Below are 19,027 nucleotides of genomic sequence, written 5' to 3' on the forward strand. Positions count from 1 at the left end.
TCTCAGGCTCCATCCTCACCATCTCCTGCTGTGGCCATGACACAAATTCCCCTAAAAAAGCCAATGATAACAATGCTGTGATGCTCACCCTGAAGCCATCCAGCAGCTACACAGAGAAATTGGTGTAGCATCCAAGCAGGAGCTGCACCGATTTAAATGTGTTTGAGGTTACTGGATGAACTCATTGAGTTTAAACCCCTCGAGAGTTTAAAATGATGGCTTTAAAATCAATATAGAAAACTGAGCTCAAGCGATGCATCAAGGATCTGCAGAGCACTATGATTTTGTATCGGGGCTGCCCTGGATTTGTGGAATGGGAAGAAGGGGAATAATTGGGTTAATTTATTCAGCACTAAGTGACTTAAAACCCAGCTGCATTATTGACCACACTCTGAGGCTCGTATGGAAACGCTTCAAACTCAGAGCCTTATTTCTGGAAGCAGCTCAAATACTCCAGGGAGCCCTTTGCTATTGTATCCTTGGACTGAGTTATTATTTAAAGACAACAAAGCTTCTGTTCAGCCGCGGCCTTTCCGCAGGGTGGATGCGAGCTCCGGTCATTGACTTTGCTAACGGGAATTGGCGTTGGAGCTCCGGGGCTCAGGATGAGCTGCGCGTGTGTGTGCAGGTGCACTGGGAGAGGGGTGAACGCGGGCGCTGAGAAGGGACGGCCTTGCGGGCGGTGACCGCCGTTCCTGGTGTTTCCTGAGCTGAGGAATCACCTCGGTGCCTGGTGCCCCGCGGGGGCCGCTAAGAGACGTGTCTCCCGCCCCGTGTCCGTGTCCGTGTCCGTGTCCGTGTCCGCGTCCGCGTCCGTGTCCGTGTCCGTGTCCCCCCGGGGGCTGCGCGGTCCCACCTGCCCGCGGGGGGAGCTGCGCTGCAGTTCCGGGCGCGGCCGCCAGGGGCGCGGCGGTGCGCGGCGCAGTGCGCGGCCGGGAGGGGCGGGGGGCGGGCGGCGCCGGTCGCTCCTGCCCGGAGCGCGGGTCCCGGAGCGCGGAGCTCCGAGCGCGGATACCGGATACCGGAGCTCCGAGCGCGGCCCACCATGAACAGCATCAAGAGCGTGCCGGCGCGGGTGCTGAGTCGCCGCGGCGGGCACAGCCTGGAGGCGGAGCGGGAGCAGTTCGACAAGAGCCAGGCAAGGACGGCGGGAGGGGGCGGCGGGGCCGCGGGACCGGCCGCGGTTACGGTGCCGGTTCTTGTCCTGGTCTCGCTCCCGGCTCGGGGAGGGGGCGAGCCGGCCCGTTCCGCGGGGCATGGCCCCGGGGCGCGCTGGGCGCGGGGGCTTCTCGGGCGATGGGATGAGACGGGATGGGGTGCGCGGGTCCCCGCCGGGCTCCGGGGAAGCCCCGGTGGGGCAGCGCGGCCGCCGTCCCTCTGTCCGTCCTCGTGTGCGCCCGTCCGTCCCCGGTGCCGGCGCGGCGCGCGCTCCCCGCCCCCACCTGCGCCGCCGCTTCCTCCCGCCGCGGCCGCGGGACGGTCCCGCGTGGGCACCCGCCCGTCCCGCCGCCCCCGCGCCCGGCACCGCGGCCCCGCCGTGCACCCCCGCGGGCAGCGGGGCCCCGCGCAGGCGGTGTGCCCCCCCCCGCACCTCCCGGGCCTTATCGCAGGTAAACACGGCCGGCAGCACACAGGGAAAGTTTCACGGTGTCGGCGGGAGCGCGGCAGAGCCCGGGGGCTCCGCGGCAGCCCCGCGCCCCCCGCCCCGGGAATGGGCATCTCCGCATCCCTGCTGAGCCTCGGCCCCAACCACACCGGGGACTGTTTGGTCACCGCGGGCATCGGGGTGTTTGGACCCACGGAGGATGGCAGAGTGGAAACAAAACCCAAATGCGTTTGTGACCCGTCGTGTCCGGCTTGGCCGGGGTGTCCGTAGTCCTGTGGCCCCCACGGGGCGGGCAGTGGTCGGGCACATACGGGGCTGGTGGGAAGTGAAGTACTCAGCGTGGGCAGAGGGATGGACGGGCTCGCTGCCGCCCCAGCAAAAATAACAGTGCCCTCCTGCACGCCTCCTCTGACCCCTCTGCTTTTGCGAGCTGTGCACTCATCGCAGATGTTTTTCCCTTTGCCTCTTTACTCTGCTGTTCCTTCCTCAGCCCCTGGGCTGGTTTGGCCCCGGAGAGCGCCAGCAAAGGCAGGTGGGAATTTCAGGCCTCGCAGGGTCACGGTGCTGGGTAGGAAACGGAGCTTGCTGGGTTTGGGGAGCAACACGAGCAAACCGGCAATTCCGGTTCCCTCTGGACGCGTCTCCTTCAATCGTCCCACTGGGCACCGCTGATAAATGATCGCGGCGGCAGCGCTGCCCCGTGCGCCAAGGGCTGCCAGTGCCGGCCGGGCAGGAGCGGGGCCCTCCTCCCTCCCGCCCTTCCAGGGCATTTTGGGCACTGGCACTTGTGCTCTGGAAATCCACTCGGTCACAGGGATGCTGTGGGCAGAGACGTGGACAGGGCAAGGAGGTGGTTGCTCTGCATTAGAGCTTTTAGCTGTCTGACCCCAGGCTCGCTGGCTGATGGTCACATTCACTGCCCAGACCTGACCTTTCTGCAGCAACTGCTAAAAACTGTCCTAAAGGAGCTTTATACCAATGTGGTTTCCGTAGTGGTGCTTCAGTGAGAGAAGAACTGTTCAGTGTCAGAACGTGGGTATTGATCTGCCTTTTACCTCTAATTATAGCAGCTGCTGAGCCGGCCGCCGATCGCCTCTGTGTCATGGGGGTGCTGGTGCCGTGTCCCCTCCTTGTCTCTGTGTCACAGGGGTGCTGGTGGCACCTCTGCTGTCCAAGGACTCTGTACCACGCTGGAGAGCGATGCTGCAGGAATCCAGAGCCCCATCACTTTTTCCCCTGTGAGGGCCTGGGTGATGTCTGTGGATACAGAGGGGGGTTGTTGACCCTGCTGTGATCCCGGGTCCTCGTGGGTGACATGAAGGTCACCTGCTTTCCCTGAAAGTGCTTTTCCATGTCTTATGTCAGGGTGATGTAGATGACCCCCTTGGAGAAGCCGTGTGTGGGAAGTAGGAAATCACCACCCCACAGCAAGCGCTCGCTCGGCAGCCTGGCAGGAGGAAAAACGTGCTCTTTTCTGCTGCCAATTTTTGCTTTTCTTAAACAAAAAGGTTAAAAATCCAGTGAGCTCTGGAACCTGCAGGATTACAGTGTGTGTGACTGCCAAGTGGTGCTTTCCTGGTGTGATTTGGGAAGGAGCAGTGTTAGGAAGGGAACTCTGGAGCAGCCGTTCGTAGCTCAGCTGTTCTGACAGCTCTCGTGCTGCCTGGCCAGCTTGATGTCCTACTGTCAAAAAATCTCTCCTGCTGTGGCATCGTGTTGGGACCCAGCATCCACCTGCCATGTGGGAATTGTGACCCTGTGGGATGCTGGGGCTCCGGGGAGCCGTGGGCGGGAGGATCAGCCCTAATTAAAAGCAGCCTGGAACGAAAGGGTGGATGTGCTCCTTCATTTGGGCGCTTTGATCCTGGCTTTAGTCACCAGCTTGGTACGTGCAGACTGTGAACAAAGCATTGGGGCTGCACCCCTGTGGGCTCCCACAGCCCACAGCCGGGCAGGTTTTGGGGTTTGCCCCTCACCCTGGTGCCTGTCAGTGATGGGGAACAGTCCCGGGGTGCATCAAAGTTGTGGCCAGGCTGGTTGTGCACCTGCAGTTACAACCAGGGCCTGCCCATCTCCAGCTGTGCCAGTGGTGTCCCAAGAGGTTGGGTCAAGGGCAAGTCTCCCCATTTCGGATCCATCCTCCACAGCCCAGCTTTGCCAGGCAGCCAGCAGGGATATCCTGACAGCACGTGTGTCCCAGGCTGCAGCATCGCCCCATGCCCATCCCTGGTCCCACCATCCTGTTTTCCTGGATCTCCTGGCCAGCCTGATGTTTGGAGGCGGTGAAAGCACACCTGGGCTGGCAGCCCTGAGGGATTGGCATTGGTTCTGTGCCACCATGGTTTATTTGGGACTGCACTGGACACAGTGTCTCATGGTCGTGCTGTGGGTGGGCTGGGGCTGCCCCCACATAGGTCCAGTCCTTGTGCTGGACATGAAATGGCTCAGTGAAACCTCTGCACTGAATACCAAGGATGAAACCAACCTCTCCAGCAGCTTCTGGATTGAATTTTGGCTGGTCAGGCTAGCATTGAGACTAAGGGCAATAAATGCAATAAAACCACCACTGCCAGTGGGAATTACAGCTCTGATTTGGGACTGACCAGCAGGGTCTTCACTGCAAGATGCATTTCCAAACCCTGCCTTGCCTCGGCTTGGTTGCTCCCTGTGATAAACCTTCCCTTCTGTCAGTATCCTGTGCCTTTGGTGCCAGACTGGGAGGTGCTGGCACTCCTGAGCACATCTCCCTGGCCAAGCTGCCATCGAGGGCACAGCCTCTGCCAGCTGCAAGCTTTTGGGTGGCTATGAAGGCACTTGGGGAGAGGCAGCTATGCTGCAAGTGCCTGTTCCCAGGCGCTGGAGGCTCATTAACCTTTGGGGATAAGAGGATTACAGCAAGTCACCGGCTTAACTCGGCTGGCGCTTCACGGCCCCACATGGCGGGGTAACACCGGGGCTTTGCGGGTGCAGGAAAGGCAAAGCAACCGCTCTCCCCAGCAGCTGGCTCAGCCTTTTGGGACACATTCACTCTCTGGGATGATTCACAGTTTTGTTGCTGTCATGGCCAGTCTGTGGGTGGCTGTTCTAGACTCCTTTGGGGTGGGTTTGGTGCATGGACACCTTTGGCATCGCCCCTTCAGCATCGGGTTCCTCCTGCATAAGTCAGGAGCACTCGATAACTTGGCGTCGGGTTCCTCCTCCTACAGGAAAGCACCTCATTTCAGAGGTGTCCCTGGACAAGCAGCCATGTGGAAGCAGGTGCTTTCCTGGGCAGGTAGATAGGAATTTTATAAGGTTTTAGGGCTGTGGAGCTGCAGGGAGGGACCGAGTTCCTCTTCCGGCACAAGTGCTGGCAGCGGGGCCGCTTCCTGCCTTCCCAGCTGGGACCTTTTTCCTCTGCTGATGACAGAGGGCTCATGGACACAGGCACAGCCCAAGTGCTTCTGCAAGGGTGAAGCAGCTCAGTTGAGTCTGAGGAGGAGGATCCTCATCAAACACAGCAACTTGGATTTGCAGCCCATCAACACATGGGAGATGCAACCGACCCCAGTCTGGGGTCATCTTTTGAAATAAATTCATAATTTAAAGTGTGCTGTGATCAAACAGATCAAAATATAGATAATCCTGCTCTGATAATCACATTGCTCTGAATTTTCGCTCCATCAAGATGGGCATTGAGGCTGCCACTCCCTCCTTGCTTGGGGGCTGCATTTCCCCACGTGCTGTTTGCGCGCAGCAACATCCTCAGAAGAACCCAAACCACTGCCCTGTGGTTCAAAGGCTCCTTGTGATTACACAAACAACCCTGGAATTTGGCATCTCACTGTTGTGCTTTAATGTTCCCCGGGCACGGCGCTGAGTTCAGGCTGCAAAAATGCAAAAATTGGTTTCCTGGGACAGGGACAGCCGGGAGCACCAGCGGCAGTGGTCACATCCTGACAGATCCTGCTGGGGATGGGGGGGTTTAATGGATGCTTTGTTTGTGGATAAAAAGGCCTATTCTGATGTGTTACAAATGACTTTGAGGTGACAAATGTCTTCTAAAATTCAGGGTATTCCCCAAAAGCACCAGCACTGCATGTCGGGGTAGGTGTGGGGGTCCCACCATGTCTGACAGCCGCTCTCTCCCCTCCTCTTGCAGGCCATCAGCATCAGCAAAGCCATAAACACGCAGGAAGCACCAGTGAAGGAGAAACATGCCCGCCGTATCCTTTCCCTTGGCTCACCAGGACAACACAGAGGAGTTTGGGATGTGGGGATGTCACCCCCTGATGCTGGAGCCACAGGAGATTTGGGAGACAGAGAGATCGATCCACGCAGAGCTGGGCTGGGGGGTGGCATCACGTAGGTTCATCCATCAGTGAAAAGGCAAACAAGAGCAGCGCAATAAAATTGCATTTCTTTGGCAGTAAAATGCAGAGGACCCCAGCATGCCCTTGGCAGGGGCAAGTGCACCCGAAATGATGAATGGGGGTCTTATCTGGGGGTGCAGCATTGTGCTGGTGGTCCCTGTGCTCACGGGGCACCCTGAGCATGTCCCCTTTTCAATGAAAGTTGAACAAGAGCAGTCCCCAGCCCAGCCTGTCCCCTGCTCTGTGTGTGTGTCCAGTTGGCCTTGACTGCACTGGAAGGGATCATCCTGGGGACACACCACGAGAAGGGGGCGTTCACCTTCTGGTCCTACGCCATCGGGCTGCCCCTGCCCAGCAGTGCCATCCTCAGCTGGAAGTTCTGCCACGTCCTGCACAAGGTCCTGCGCGACGGCCACCCCAACGTGAGTGTCCCCTCTGCACTGTCCCTCCTGCTTCACCGGCAAGGGGAAATTTTTGGCTCTTGCCAACATCCCTCTGCACAGGGGGTGGGTTCCCTTCCCTACCCCAGCCACCTTTCCCAGGCCATGGGGCACTCTGTGGTCTAGCATCTTTGAAACTTCCCCGTTCAAATCCCCGACCTTTGGGTGCCATGGAAAGGCTGGAACTTCTCCCAGAGCTGGACTGGTGTAAGGGGCCAGATCCCTCCTCTTCCTTAGCATCGTGGCAGGCAGGTGCTCCCCAGTGCCAGTCCCACTGTGCCACATCCCTCCCTTTTTTGTCCCCAGGTCCTCCAGGACTGCCAGAGGTACCGCAGCAACATCCGAGAGACGGGGGACCTGTGGGTGAGTGGGGCAGAGTGGAGGTTTGTGCCTCCCAGGGGCTTTGGAGGTGGGTGCTGAGGGACATGGTGGGCACAGAGGGGGTGGAGCACTGCCTGAAATCACCATCTGTCTCTGCTCCCTTGGGGTGATGGCTGTGTCCGTGGTGGAGCCATGGTGGTGTCCGTGGCTGGCACAGGTTCACTGGCTCCTGTGGGATCTGCTGGCTCTGGTCACATTGCTCCGGATTCCCCATGTCTCCTCTCGTGTCTCTGCAGGGCCATTTGCACGACAGGTACGGGCAGCTGGTGAACATCTACACACGGCTCCTGCTCACCAAGATCTCCTTCCACGTCAAGGTGAGACCTTCTGCACCACTGTAACGAGGGGATGTGCCACACCAGCAAAAATAGCAGCAGCAGCTGATAGCTTCTTCTTCCTTTTCCAAAGCATCCCGAGTTCCCCCCGGGCCTCGAAGTGTCGGATGAGGTGTTGGAAAAGACTGCAGGGACGGATGTGAACAACATGTGAGTGTCTTGGCAGGGCCACCTGCTCCGTGACACCCAGCTGGCAGCGTCCTGCTAATGAAACCACTCCAGGATGGGGCAGCCACCGGGATTTTGTGAATTGTTTGGATGGTGCCTGATTCCTCCTGCATCCACAGAGCGCTGTGGGGTGTAAATGCAGGGAGAAAAAGCCCCAAACTCTTGTCAGTCAGAGCCCTTGCCATTGTGAGGACTCCCAATGAACACGAGCAGCTGGAGCAAAGACATCTCTGCTGTCAAGTGATGGAGTTTTGGTTTATTTTGGCAGCTTCCAGCTGACGGTCGAGCTGTTTGACTACCTGGACTGTGAGCTGAAGCTGTCGGAGTCAGGTGAGGAGGTGGCAGGGGCAGGTCCCTCCCACTCGCCCTGGGGCTCTTGAGCAATAGTTTCACTCTTTGGTCGGGAATGGAGTTCCGGGAGGCTGAGGTTGGAGGCTCAGGTCCCTCCTCCTCCCGTGAGATTTCGGAGGCCAAGGTTGGAGGCTCAGGTCCTTCCTCCTCCTCCTCCCATGAGATTTTGGAGGTGGTTTCTCAGCTGGATTCCCCTGTTGAAGCTCTGTAGAGGCAGTTGTAAGAAAATATGTAGGGGATGTGGCTGCTTTGAGCCCACCTGAGCAAGGCAGAGTGTTGTTTTCAGAGCAGAGCTGCTCTGAAATACGTTTTTATTTCTTTTTTGGTACAACCACGTTAATCGTATGCATTACACAAATCCTTTCTGTCCCCCTGAAGCAGAGGAAGGGGCTGTACTTCTTTTTAAAGACTCATTTTCCCTGTTGAAATGCCTCTGGGGAGGGCTGGAGACCCCTGCTCATGTCTCTCACCTCCACAGGAATTTTTAGATGGCTCAGAGAGGTGGTGGATTCTTCCTCTGTCGAGAGTCGGGAACACGGAGCTGCCCTGGAAAACGGGGCACAGCGGGAGCGACCATGCTCCCGGCTCCCGACAGCCTCCTGCTTCTCCTCCTGACCCAGTTATACAGAGAATTTATATTCATAAATACTTTAAAGCTGAGCGGGGAAGAAGCCGGGGTGGATATGCTGCCTGGATCCCTGCCAAGGGAAGGGATCTGTTTCCGAGCAGGGGCAGGCGAGGCTGCGCTGCCGCCGGGCTCGTCCCCTGCCCTGGGATCCTCTCCCAGATCCTTGCATGATTAAACAGAATGGAGCAAAACCTCTCCGTTTCCCCAGCTGTGTCGTGCAGCAGCAGCTCCAGGGCAGCGTCCTGGGGTTAAATCTCTCCTTTTTGGGGTTGGGGTATCCATGGCAGACCTGAGCACCCCTTCTCTCTGCCAGCATGGTCCCTTTGGGTGTTTTTGCTGCTCAGAGTGGGGTTGTCTCAGGTTAGGGCAGCAGCCCTGGCATTTCCCTGTGTCCCACATCCACCGTGGTTAATGATCAAGCGGCTTCCCGGGCACGGGCGGCTCTGCAAACACGGCTCCCCTCAGTTTTCAGGCAGCTCAACACCTCGATGGCCGTGTCGCAGATGTCGGCGGTGCAGTGCCGCCTGGCCCCCCTCATCCAGGTCATCCAGGACTGCAGCCACCTCTACCACTACGCCGTCAAGTTAATGTTCAAGCTGCACTCCTGTGAGTCCTGGGGATGTGCTCCGTGCTGGTGTTGTCCCAGGGTGGGCTTCTGCACGTGGGGATGAGGCTGGTGTGGATTGAGGCATCCATCGCCATGTCCCTGTATCCCAGCTGGGCTCTGGGGGCCTGCTCCATCCCACATAGACATTCCAGATAAAGGAATTAGAAGCACGTGTCCTTGATTAATTCAAACCCACAGTGCCCTGGCCTGCCAGCCCCCTGCATGGGATCACTGGGCAGTACAGTGCCAGCGGCCTTGTGTGGGTATTTTGGAGTTCCCACACCCACATCTCCCTGTGCCCCATCCCTGGTCCCTGTGCTGGGAATGGGAATCCCCCACTCCCATCCTGACCCCTCACATCCCACTCCCTCCTGGCTTTTACCCCACTGGCTTTTGCAGAGGAGGGGTCTGGGTGCATGTGAACACACGTGCAGTTCCTGATCAGTCACAGCTGTCCCTCCTCACCCAGGTCTGCCGGCCGACACCCTGCAGGGCCACCGGGACCGCTTCCACGAGCAGTTCCGCAGGTAACCGGGGCCCAGCTGGGGAGGTGGGGTCCCCTCCCTCCTGCCAAGCCCCATCTCATTTCCCCTTTGTTTTTCTGTCCTCTCCAGCCTCAAAAACTTCTTTAAGAAGGCGTCCGACATGCTGTATTTCAAGCGGCTCATCCAGATCCCTCGGCTGCCGGAGGTATGGCAGGATTTGGTGTGGTGCTCTGCAGAGCTTGTGGGTGCCCCCATGGATAGGTTTGGGGTCTGGGGACACTGCAGAGGGACCCTCTGGCCCTGTCAGCAGCACAGGGGTGGCTCCCTCCCTTCCCTTGGCACTCTGCCTGCTGCGGTTCCTGAACGCCCTGCAAGGCTGCAACAGCTTCTTGTCCCCACAGAGCCCCCCAAACTTCCTGCGGGCGTCCGCGCTGGCCGAGCACGTGAAGCCGGTGGTCGTCATCCCCGAGGAAGCCCCCGAGGATGAGGAGCCAGAGAACCTCATTGAGATCAGCACGACTTCCACCACGGAGCCGCAGGTGGGGGCCCGGGGCTGGGATGGGGTCAGGCTCCTGTGTCCTGGCTCAGCTCAGCACCCTCTGTCCTCCCCAGATCACCTCGGACCTGTTTGAGCAAACCTTCGGGCCACCCAACGGCGTTTGGGATGACAGGTATGGGGGGGCCAGCAGGGGCAAGGGGCCACTGCCACGTGGGATCAACCTGCCTTTGTCCACAGGGATGCACAGATCGAGAGCCTGAAGAAGGAAGTGGACACGCTCCGTGCAGAGATGGAGAAGATTAAACTGGAGGTAAAGCCTGGCTGGGGAGCAGCTGGGGTGGGAGAATGGGGGTGGGTTTTGGTGCCGTGGTGTGGAAATCCTGAGGGGATGCAGCAGGAGTGGGGCCCTGACATCCAGTGCTGTGTTTTGGGACCTCTCCCAGTGCCACGATGTGACTCCTGATGGGGTGGAGGCATGTGAGACCTGTCCCTTGCTGTCCTGACCTTATCAACAGGGACAGGTTGACTGCAGGGGTAAAGGGGAGAGCTTTCCTGTGCATCCCACAGCTGCTTTGCCCAAATTGCAGTGGGGCACCTGGATGGGGTTGTTGGGGAGGGTAGGGCTGTGCTCCAGTGCCCGGTGACCCCGCAGGCGCAGCGCTACATCACCCAGCTCAAGGCACAGGTGAACAGCCTGGAGGGAGAAGTGGAGGAGCAGCGCAAGCAGAAGCAGAAGGCGCTGGTGGACAACGAGCAGCTGCGGGATGAGCTGGAGAGGCTGCAGAGGGTGAAGCAGGACAGTGACAGGTCGCAGCGACTCTGCGCCGAGGCTGAGAGTAGGTGCCCTGCGGAGCCCTGCGGAGCCCTGCGGAGCCCGGGGGGTGTGGCCGCCCTCGCTGCGGCCACTGAGGGTCTCTCACCCCTGCAGAGAAAGCCAACGCCACCGAGATCCGCTACACGAAGCTGAAGGAGAAGCACAGCGAGCTCATCAACACCCATGCTGAGCTCCTGAGGAAGGTAACGCTGCTGCCTGTGCAGGCGGGCACTGACACTGAGGGCAGCGTCCCCGGATTAAATCCCTCCCTTTTGGGGTTGGGGTATCCAAGGCAGAGCTGAGCACCTTTTCCCTCTTCCATCATAGTCCCTTTGGGTGTTTTTGTTGCTGGTTTTTGGTCTGTTTTGCTGTTGTTTGGTCTGTTTCTGCTGGTTTCTGTGGCCAGTGTAGCCAGTGGGACATCACTTCTACCAGCAGTCATGGGATGCTTGGCTCTAATCCTGGAAAGGGGCTCTCAAGGGGTACACTGGTGATGGGGATCCTGTGTCTCAGTTGTGCCACTCACCTGTTTTGTTTTTTGCTTTGGGTGTTTTGGTCTTGTTTTTGTCCCTTTGTCCCTCTGCAACCATGGGTATGGCTCGTGCCTGCCCAGTCCCCCTGTGTTGGTTCCATCGCCCTCTGAGCACCGGGCAGGGGGCACCCCTTGAATCTTTGTCCACTGGCAGCCTACCCTTTGGGTGGTGTGAGAAAAGCATCTTGGAATTATCTCCTGAGCCAGAATTTGGTTGGAATGAGTGTGGGGACGGTGAGGGTCCCCCTTGGAATGCCTGGTGAGCCCTGTGTCCCACCACAGAATGCTGACACCGCCAAGCAGCTGACGGTCACGCAGCAGAGCCAGGAGGAGGTGGCACGTGTCAAGGAGCAGCTGGCATTTCAGGTGGAGCAGGTCAAGCGAGAGGCCGAGATGAAGGTGAGCTCCAGATCCTTCTCTGCCAGTACTGAGCCCTCCCCAGCCTGGGAAAAGCAGTGGCTGGGCACAGTTTGGGTGCAAGGGGAAGGGGTGGTTGTTGATGTCAGGCCCTAATCCAAGGAAGAGTTGCCCTGGCTCCTCAGGAAGGTGTTAATATATTCTTCACTCCCTCTTGCCCAAATCTGCCTTTTCTTCCCCCGAGAAAATGCCACAATGCAAATTGGTGGGTTTGAGCGCTTTCATTCTCCGGGGCTCAAGCTGGGGGCTGCTCCAAAATTCCTGGTGTGGGAAAAGGAGCCCTTCCAGGAGACGCCCCCTGCCCAAGACCCCAGAACCCTCTCCCTGCAAAATATGGCTGGGTTCATTCCCTCCATCCTGCTGTGTGCCAGTGCTAAGGGCGGCCAGGGCATGGCAGGGGCTGAGCCCTGGGCACGGGGTGTGGTTGCAGCTGGAGGACCAGAGCGTGCAGATGGAGCAGCTGCGGCAGGAGCTGGACGCCCGCCGGGAGGAGCTGGAGCAGGCGCAGCGCTCGCTCAGCCACGCCAAGCAGGTACGGGGTGGGAGGGGCAGCACGAGCTCAGGCCCCCATCAAACCCTGTCACAGGGTGATGGACCTGCCACCACTGCTGAGCCAGAGGTTCAACAGCAGCCCGAGGAGCTGTCGCAGGGCTGAGCATGGGCCCAGCCCATCAGCGTCACGAGCTGGGCACGTCCGGCGCTCCCCCCGCGTGTCTGTTGGGCTCACAGCAGTGACAGGGGAGTGACAGGGTGTCCTGGCCCCACGGCAGGCAGGTGTGGAGCTCAGCGCCCAGGTGGATGCTCTGCACGCCGAGAAGGAGGTGCTGAGGCGGTCGGTGAGCGAGAAGGAGTGTGAGCTGCTGTCCACACGTGGCCTCGTCGAGGAGAAGGAGCTGCAGCTGAGCCAGGAGGCAGACAAGGCCACGAGGGAGATCCGAGAGCTCCAGGGCAGGCTCCTGGAGAAGGTACAGTGCTGTGTGAAGATGTGTGAGGTGTTTGGGGGATGCTGGCCGATGTAGCCAATGGGGTATCACTGCACCAGCAGTCATGGGGTGGTTGGGTCTAACCCTGAAAAGGGGCTCTCGAGGGATATGCTGCTGATGGGGATCCTGTGTTGTAGTCGTGCCACTCACCTGTTCCTCCTGCCTCACAGAGCAACCAGGAGCAGAGCCTGCAGCAGAAGCTGCTGGAGGAGCAGTTTGGAGTCCTGCAGCAGACGGTGCGGGAAGCCCAGGGCATCCTCCGTGATGCCATGGCCAAGCTGGATGACCCCCTGCACCTCCGCTGCACCAGCTCCCCAGGTATGTCCTGCTCATTCAGGGGGCTGAAACACGCTGTGCCTTCTCCCTCCTGGACAGATAACGTTGCATCTCAGCTCTCCCATGGCATTTTTTCCATCATAGCCGAGGCAGTTGGGGTCGGACTTCCCAGGATGAATTTTTAGCTCTCATCTCCAGCACTACTTTGCTCAGATTTTAGCGCCATTCCCCAGCCAGGGATACACTTCCACTCAGTGGTGCCTCGTGGTGCAGACACCCACCAGCATGGCCGTGCTGATGAGACGCAACGCAATTCCTTGCAGATTACCTGCTGAGCCGGGCGCAGGCGGCGCTGGAGTCCACGGATGCCCTGGAGAAGGGGCACGCGCAGTACGTGGCCTCCATGGCAGGTACCTGGGGCTGGGGACCGGCGGCATTGCTCCCAGCTTGCTCGTGTTTCCGTGCATCCAGCAGCCCCCGGCGGCTCCGGGGCCATCGGCAAGCGGCAATGCCCTGGTGGCAGAGGGACACAGACGGGGCTGAGGGCTTCCCGTGGGCTCGTTCAAGCTGGAGGGGTCAATCCCAACATCTCTGAGTCTTGTACTGATCCTTGAGTGCCTTTGAGGACGGGCTACAGCCCCCAGGACCTGGCAGGGGGTGCCCTGGGCTGGCAGCTCCTGACCCTGTGCTGTCTGTGGCAGATGCTGCAGGGCTGGTGGGGGCTCTGGCCCTCTTCGCACACCTGACGGCCGACACCATCGTCAACGGCAGCGCCACGTCCCACCTGGCCCCCACGGACCACGCTGACCGTGAGTGCAGGGATGCAGCATGTGTTGAGGGGGATTTTTCCTCATGGAGCTTTTCTTTAGGGAGGCCATGCCAAAGCCCCCTCTGCCAGGAGCAGATTTTACCGAGGGCAGCACATTCCCCATGCTCCCCTTCCTGACATTCCCTGCCCTCTAGTGCCCCTCCCTGGGCCAGGAACATCACATTGCTCCTGGAAACTCGCTTGTAATCTAGAAGAAATTTTCTGCATGCTGTGGATGAGGGGAGGAGGAAGATGAGGGTGGCAGGGCTGGGATGAAGGGACTCCTTGCCCAGCCAGGGGCTGGCACCAAGCCATGCTCTCCGCAGGGCTTACGGAGACGTGTCGAGACTGTGGCCAGCGGAGCCTGGAGTACCTGGACGAGCTGAAGGACAGGCAGAGGCTGGGCCATGCTGAGCTGGGGGATGTGCGGCGGGCGCTGCGAGGGGTCCTGCAGCTGGCCCAGGTAGGAGATGGAGCCCAGCACAGCCACCTTCCCACTCGTGGCTGGCAGGGTGGGTCACAGGGAACACTTTGGGATGGTTTGTCCCCCATACCCACAAATTCCGGTGCTTTCCTTGAGCCATCTCAGCTTCTGAGCACCGAGACCCATCCTGGTGGTGCACAGAGCTGGTTGCCCTCAGATCAGCTGAAGTCTTTCAGCCCAGTAACCCCTGTGGAATGAAACTTCCCAGCTGTCGGTATTTTAGCTCGTGAAGCCCCTATTAGTGTTTTCCTTTGCACCACTCCTCAGTTCAGCTCTCCAGAGCCCTCTGGAGCAGAAGCTGCTCCTGTGATGGAGTTTTGTCACCTTGATTTGGGGCATTTCTTACCTCTGAGGTCCCTGTGCCATGTTTGCTTCAAGTTGGTGCCTTCACCTTTGTAGGCTGCAGAATGCTGCTGCTGCAACTTTAATTATTGCGGGGGGGGGGGGGGGGGAGGGTGTCAGGAAAGCAATTGGATACCTTGGTTTGTAGTTATTCCTTATGAATATTCCCTTCTGTCCCTCTGCCTAAAACCTCTTGGTGCCTGCTGCCACCCCTGGCAGGAGCTGAGACCCAAGAGCTTGGACATCAAGCAGGAGGAGCTGGGGGACATGGTTGAGAAGGAGATGGCCTCCACCTCGGAGGCAATTGAGGATGCTGTCAGGAGGATAGAGGTGAGACAGAGCTGCAGGATGGGTCATTCTGGGGCCTTGGGGCAGCGGAGTGTCCATCACTCCTCCACCCTTCTCGCCCCAACGTGGCATCCAACCCCTTCCCCTTGTGTTTCCCAACAGGAGATGATGAGCCAGGCCAGGAACGAGAGCTCTGGGGTTAAGCTGGAAGTGAACGAGCGGTGAGTTTTGGGGAGGGGTGTGTGGCAGGTCTGTGCCCCATGCCCTGCTGGAGTGTGCTCTGCTCCAAAACAGGCTGTTTGGTCTTGAAAAAAGACCCATTTTCTGAGGCCAAAGCTTCCCTGAATGCTGAACACTTTTCTCTTGCTTCCCTCCAGGATTCTGAACTCCTGCACGGATCTAATGAAGGTCAGTGCTGCAGAAACCCACCTGGGGTGCACAAAACTGTAACTTCCCACCATCAGCAGCATCAATCCTCCTCTATAAGACCCCCATCAAACCCTAAAACCTGTTTTCCTTCATTCCAGGCTATTAGACTTCTTGTAACAACATCTACAAACCTCCAGAAGGAGATAGTAGAAAGTGGCCGGGTAAGTCCTGCCTTGCACTCATCTTTCTTGTGCTGACATCAAATACAGGAGAATTTCCCCTAAATTGCAGAAACACTCTGGATTTCATGGTTTCCCATGTTAGCAGCGCTGTGGCAGTACCAGCTGCTGGGCATGGGCTGCTCAGCCCTGTGCTCTCTGCACAAATCACTGTCACCCTTGCAAAGCCTTGTCCATCTAAAGATGATGGCCCAAACTTGAGTGTTTTAAACCAAACCCAGCCCAAATTTGCAGGCTTGGGGCTCCAGTGTTGGTTTTCTTGATAATTATTTAAGCAGGTCAGTAAGAGCAGCATGAAGAGCACAGGAATGCTGTCGCTCCCTTGATTTATGACTTTCTATATGAATTTATATATTGTTGCACTTCCTATGGATATTTTACATGGATTTATATGTTGTTGGATATTAGGCACAAGTTAATCCAGGCCATAATATTCTCGTAACAACAGGGGGCAGCAACAACTCAGGAGTTTTACGCCAAGAACTCGCGCTGGACCGAAGGGCTGATCTCTGCCTCCAAGGCCGTGGGCTGGGGAGCCACACAGCTCGTGTAGGTACTCCCAGAGTGGGAGCTTCCCCTGGGACACAGCACACCCAGGGCTGGCTCACGCTTCCCTGTCACCCAGTCATCCAAAGTGTCCCACTGCTGAGGCATCACAGAGCATCATTGCTAATTCCTTACGGAGATCTTTGCTGACTTTTTATGGACCCTCAGTTTGGGTCATTGCTAATTCCTCACGGAGCATCACAGCCCGGGTTGAACCACAGGGTCACCCAGCTAGGGATGGCAGTTCCTCCCTGTCTGCAAAATGGGAAATCAAATCCCCCCTGTCCTGGCTCCTGCTCAGATGGTTGTGGATGGGGTGGTTGGCATCGGGGCAGGGCGTTCCCTGTGCCAGTGCAGGAAATATGGGGGGATCTTTTGAGAAAAGCTTTAAAAAGCTCATCCATTATGGAAACAAAATCCTGTCTCTGTCCAAATCACCCGGATCATGGCTTTGAATAATTGCTTTGTATATGAGCTTTAATAACAGTTGGACTCAAAGATCTTAGAGATCTTTTCCAACTTTAACGATTCCATGATTCTGTAATTGCAAAGCTGCTGGATCCAGCTGCTGATTTCTGAGGGTATTAGCAGGAGATGAATAATCTGCACTTGCTCTGTTGTGCACAGTCTGTGACACAATCTCCCCTCCGACCCCCAACGCAGGGAGTCTGCGGACAGGGTTGTCCTGCACACAGGGAAATACGAGGAACTGATCGTCTGCTCCCACGAAATCGCTGCCAGCACAGCCCAGCTGGTGGCTGCCTCCAAGGTGAGTGTCCCAGCAGGATCCTCTGGATGTCTCCTCATTCTGTCCCACAGTGTTCCCATCCTGTCTGCCAGTCCTGCAGCCTCCCAGAGCAGGGAGAAGGGAACCTCTTGCAGTTTTCCAGTCAGTCTAGGCTTTTAATCCATGTGTTCATATTCCCTCACCTGAGGCTTGCCTTGGAAATGAAGATTTGTAAATCCTCCTGTCAAGCTGGTTATGTAAAGGAAATGTTAATACCTAACAAGAAATCCAAAAAAGCAGCTGCAGAATTGAGGATGGTGGACTTTGGTCCTTGCTGCCTTTCCTGTTGGTGTGGGTGGAAGTGAGGGGTGGAGGTTTCAGTGAGCACACAGGGATGCAGGTGCAGGGGGATGGGGATCCATACGGATTTTTACAGCAGATGGTTTTGAAATTAAGAGGATGGTTAAAAAAACAGAGCTGTGTCTTCACTGAGTGCTTGGGTCAGGTGGGAGCAGAGCTGGTTTTGTGCCCTAGGGCTGAAGGGCTTTGTAGGGATCACCTTGTCTGGCCGTGATGGGATCACTGAGGATAAACCTTCCCATCTGTCCATCCATCCATTCTTTCCACGCCCAGGTTTTCGTGCCCAAAAGCTCTTTGCGTCTGCCTGGGGCTCCCTGGAGCTCCATGGGGGGTTTATGGTGGGCACCCACAGCCGTCCTGTGCTCATTGCAGGTGAAGGCCGAGAAGAGCAGCAGGAACCTGGCCAAGCTCCAGGAGTGCTCACGCAATGTCAATGAGATGGCAGCAAATGTGGTGGCTTCCACAAAGTCAGGCCAAGAGCAGATAGAGGAGAAAGGTGAGGTTTTTGCAAGGAAAAGGTAGAAAAACCCACTCCAAATCCCTTTCCAGCCTGGGGAACACCCCGAGGTGTCCATCCAGCTCTGTTCTGGCATGTGAGTGTCCTCTGTGAGGGGTGCACTCAGTAGAGACCCTGCTTTCCTCCACAGACACCATGGACTTCTCAGGCATGTCCCTGATCAAGCTGAAGAAGGAAGAGATGGAAACACAGGTATGGCCACGAGGTGGATTTGGTGCGGCTGCGAACAGACCCAGACCCGCACTGGGGGTCCCTCTGCCCCCAGCACAGGTCCCAGGACGGTTTTTGGGTGCAGGTGAAGGTGCTGGAGCTGGAGAAGCGGCTGGAGGGCGAGCGGGTGCGGCTGGGCGAGCTGAGGAAGCAGCACTACGTCCTGGCCGGGGGCTGCGAGGACGCGCCGGAGGACGGGGAGGCCAAGCCGGCGCCGGCACCGCGACGAGGCATCCTCAAGAAACCCCCCATTGCCCAGAAACCCGGCCTAGCAGAGGTGGGGCCCGGGTGGGGGGGTGCAAACAGAGCAGGGGGGATGTTCTGGGCACGAGTTCTGATATTTGGCTTTGTCCCCCTCTCGTTGCAGCCCTAGCGAGGCCCCGGCCCCGGGAAGGGCTGGCGGAGGCCCCACACATCACGTTGCCTTTGCGCTGCTGTGCCTTCAAGCGCGGGGTCTCCTCACTGCCCGGCCTGGAAAAAAAGTCCCAAACTGGATATTTTTTAAGGAATATATTTTATTTTTTGTTTTCCTTTTTTCTGAACTGTAGAGCAGCAGGGCTCCTGTGCTCCCCGGGCAGCGCTGAGTGCTCTCCTCCTCTTTCTTCTCTTCCTCCTCCTTCTTCTCTTCCTCCTCCTTTTTCCTCCTCCTCCTCGCCTGCCAACCGGCTCTCCCGGTTTAATTTAATTTGGGGTTCGTTTGGGTTATTATTTTTTTTTAAGGACTTTATCAGCACTAGAAGTTTTCAGTAAATGTAGCTCTACTGTACTGCTCAAACCCTTTTCAAGAACTGTGAACTGGTTTTACAGTAGGAAACTGGTGGGCTTTTCTTGCAACCATTTTTTTAAATTCCCCTTTTTCCAGCCTGAGGAATATTTGACTTCATTTTGGCGTGGGATCAGCCCTCAGCAGGAAGGGAAACGTTCACCTTCCCCAGCACGTGGAGCAGGGCTTTTGTAAGGGAAAAGCAGTTACTGACACACACTGGCAATAAGGATACAAACGTTTTTATTTTTTTTTTCCTTTTCTATTTTTTATTACTACAGCAATGTCAAGGGATCAGTTGCATTACGTTTTATATTTAAGATAATTAGCAGAATTAAATCTAACCGTGGCCTAAGGGAACCGGGGGCTAGAGAAGTCTGCAGCAATAAGGAATTACTGATGTGGAGAGATGTGGGGGCAGAATCAAAATCCTGTCAGCTGTGTCTTCCCTTGGAGCAACTACCAGGATGTAGATTATTAAAGGAGCAATATTTAAAATA

The 19,027-nt window shown here is 57.3% G+C and overlaps 1 protein-coding gene across 1 annotated transcript; it reads left to right on the forward strand.

Moving 5' to 3' along the window:
• The first annotated feature begins 945 nt into the window (after window positions 1-945).
• On the forward strand, window positions 946-19,027 carry HIP1R (huntingtin interacting protein 1 related). Its single transcript, XM_048322602.1, has 32 exons — window positions 946-1,138; window positions 5,748-5,811; window positions 6,238-6,380; window positions 6,705-6,761; window positions 7,016-7,096; window positions 7,188-7,264; window positions 7,551-7,612; window positions 8,727-8,867; window positions 9,338-9,395; window positions 9,483-9,558; window positions 9,755-9,892; window positions 9,966-10,024; window positions 10,090-10,162; window positions 10,505-10,688; window positions 10,781-10,869; window positions 11,481-11,597; window positions 12,046-12,147; window positions 12,386-12,580; window positions 12,769-12,916; window positions 13,198-13,284; window positions 13,576-13,683; window positions 14,009-14,145; window positions 14,728-14,838; window positions 14,959-15,017; window positions 15,174-15,204; window positions 15,324-15,386; window positions 15,853-15,953; window positions 16,614-16,719; window positions 17,410-17,533; window positions 17,685-17,746; window positions 17,850-18,041; window positions 18,132-19,027. The coding sequence occupies exons 1-32, from the start codon at window positions 1,046-1,048 to the stop codon at window positions 18,135-18,137; spliced, it is 3,144 nt and encodes a 1,047-aa protein (XP_048178559.1). The 5' UTR covers window positions 946-1,045; the 3' UTR covers window positions 18,138-19,027.

This window comes from Corvus hawaiiensis, chromosome 18, assembly GCF_020740725.1.
Source record: "Corvus hawaiiensis isolate bCorHaw1 chromosome 18, bCorHaw1.pri.cur, whole genome shotgun sequence".
Taxonomy (NCBI): domain Eukaryota; kingdom Metazoa; phylum Chordata; class Aves; order Passeriformes; family Corvidae; genus Corvus; species Corvus hawaiiensis.

Coding starts and splice junctions, on each gene's coding strand:
- HIP1R (XM_048322602.1), top strand. CDS start 1,046: ATGAACAGCATCAAGAGCGTGCCGGCGCGGGTGCTGAGTCGCCGCGGC. Junction 10,689..10,780: donor ACTCTGCGCCGAGGCTGAGA/GTAGGTGCCCTG, acceptor TCACCCCTGCAG/AGAAAGCCAACGCCACCGAG. Junction 15,018..15,173: donor AAGCTGGAAGTGAACGAGCG/GTGAGTTTTGGG, acceptor GCTTCCCTCCAG/GATTCTGAACTCCTGCACGG.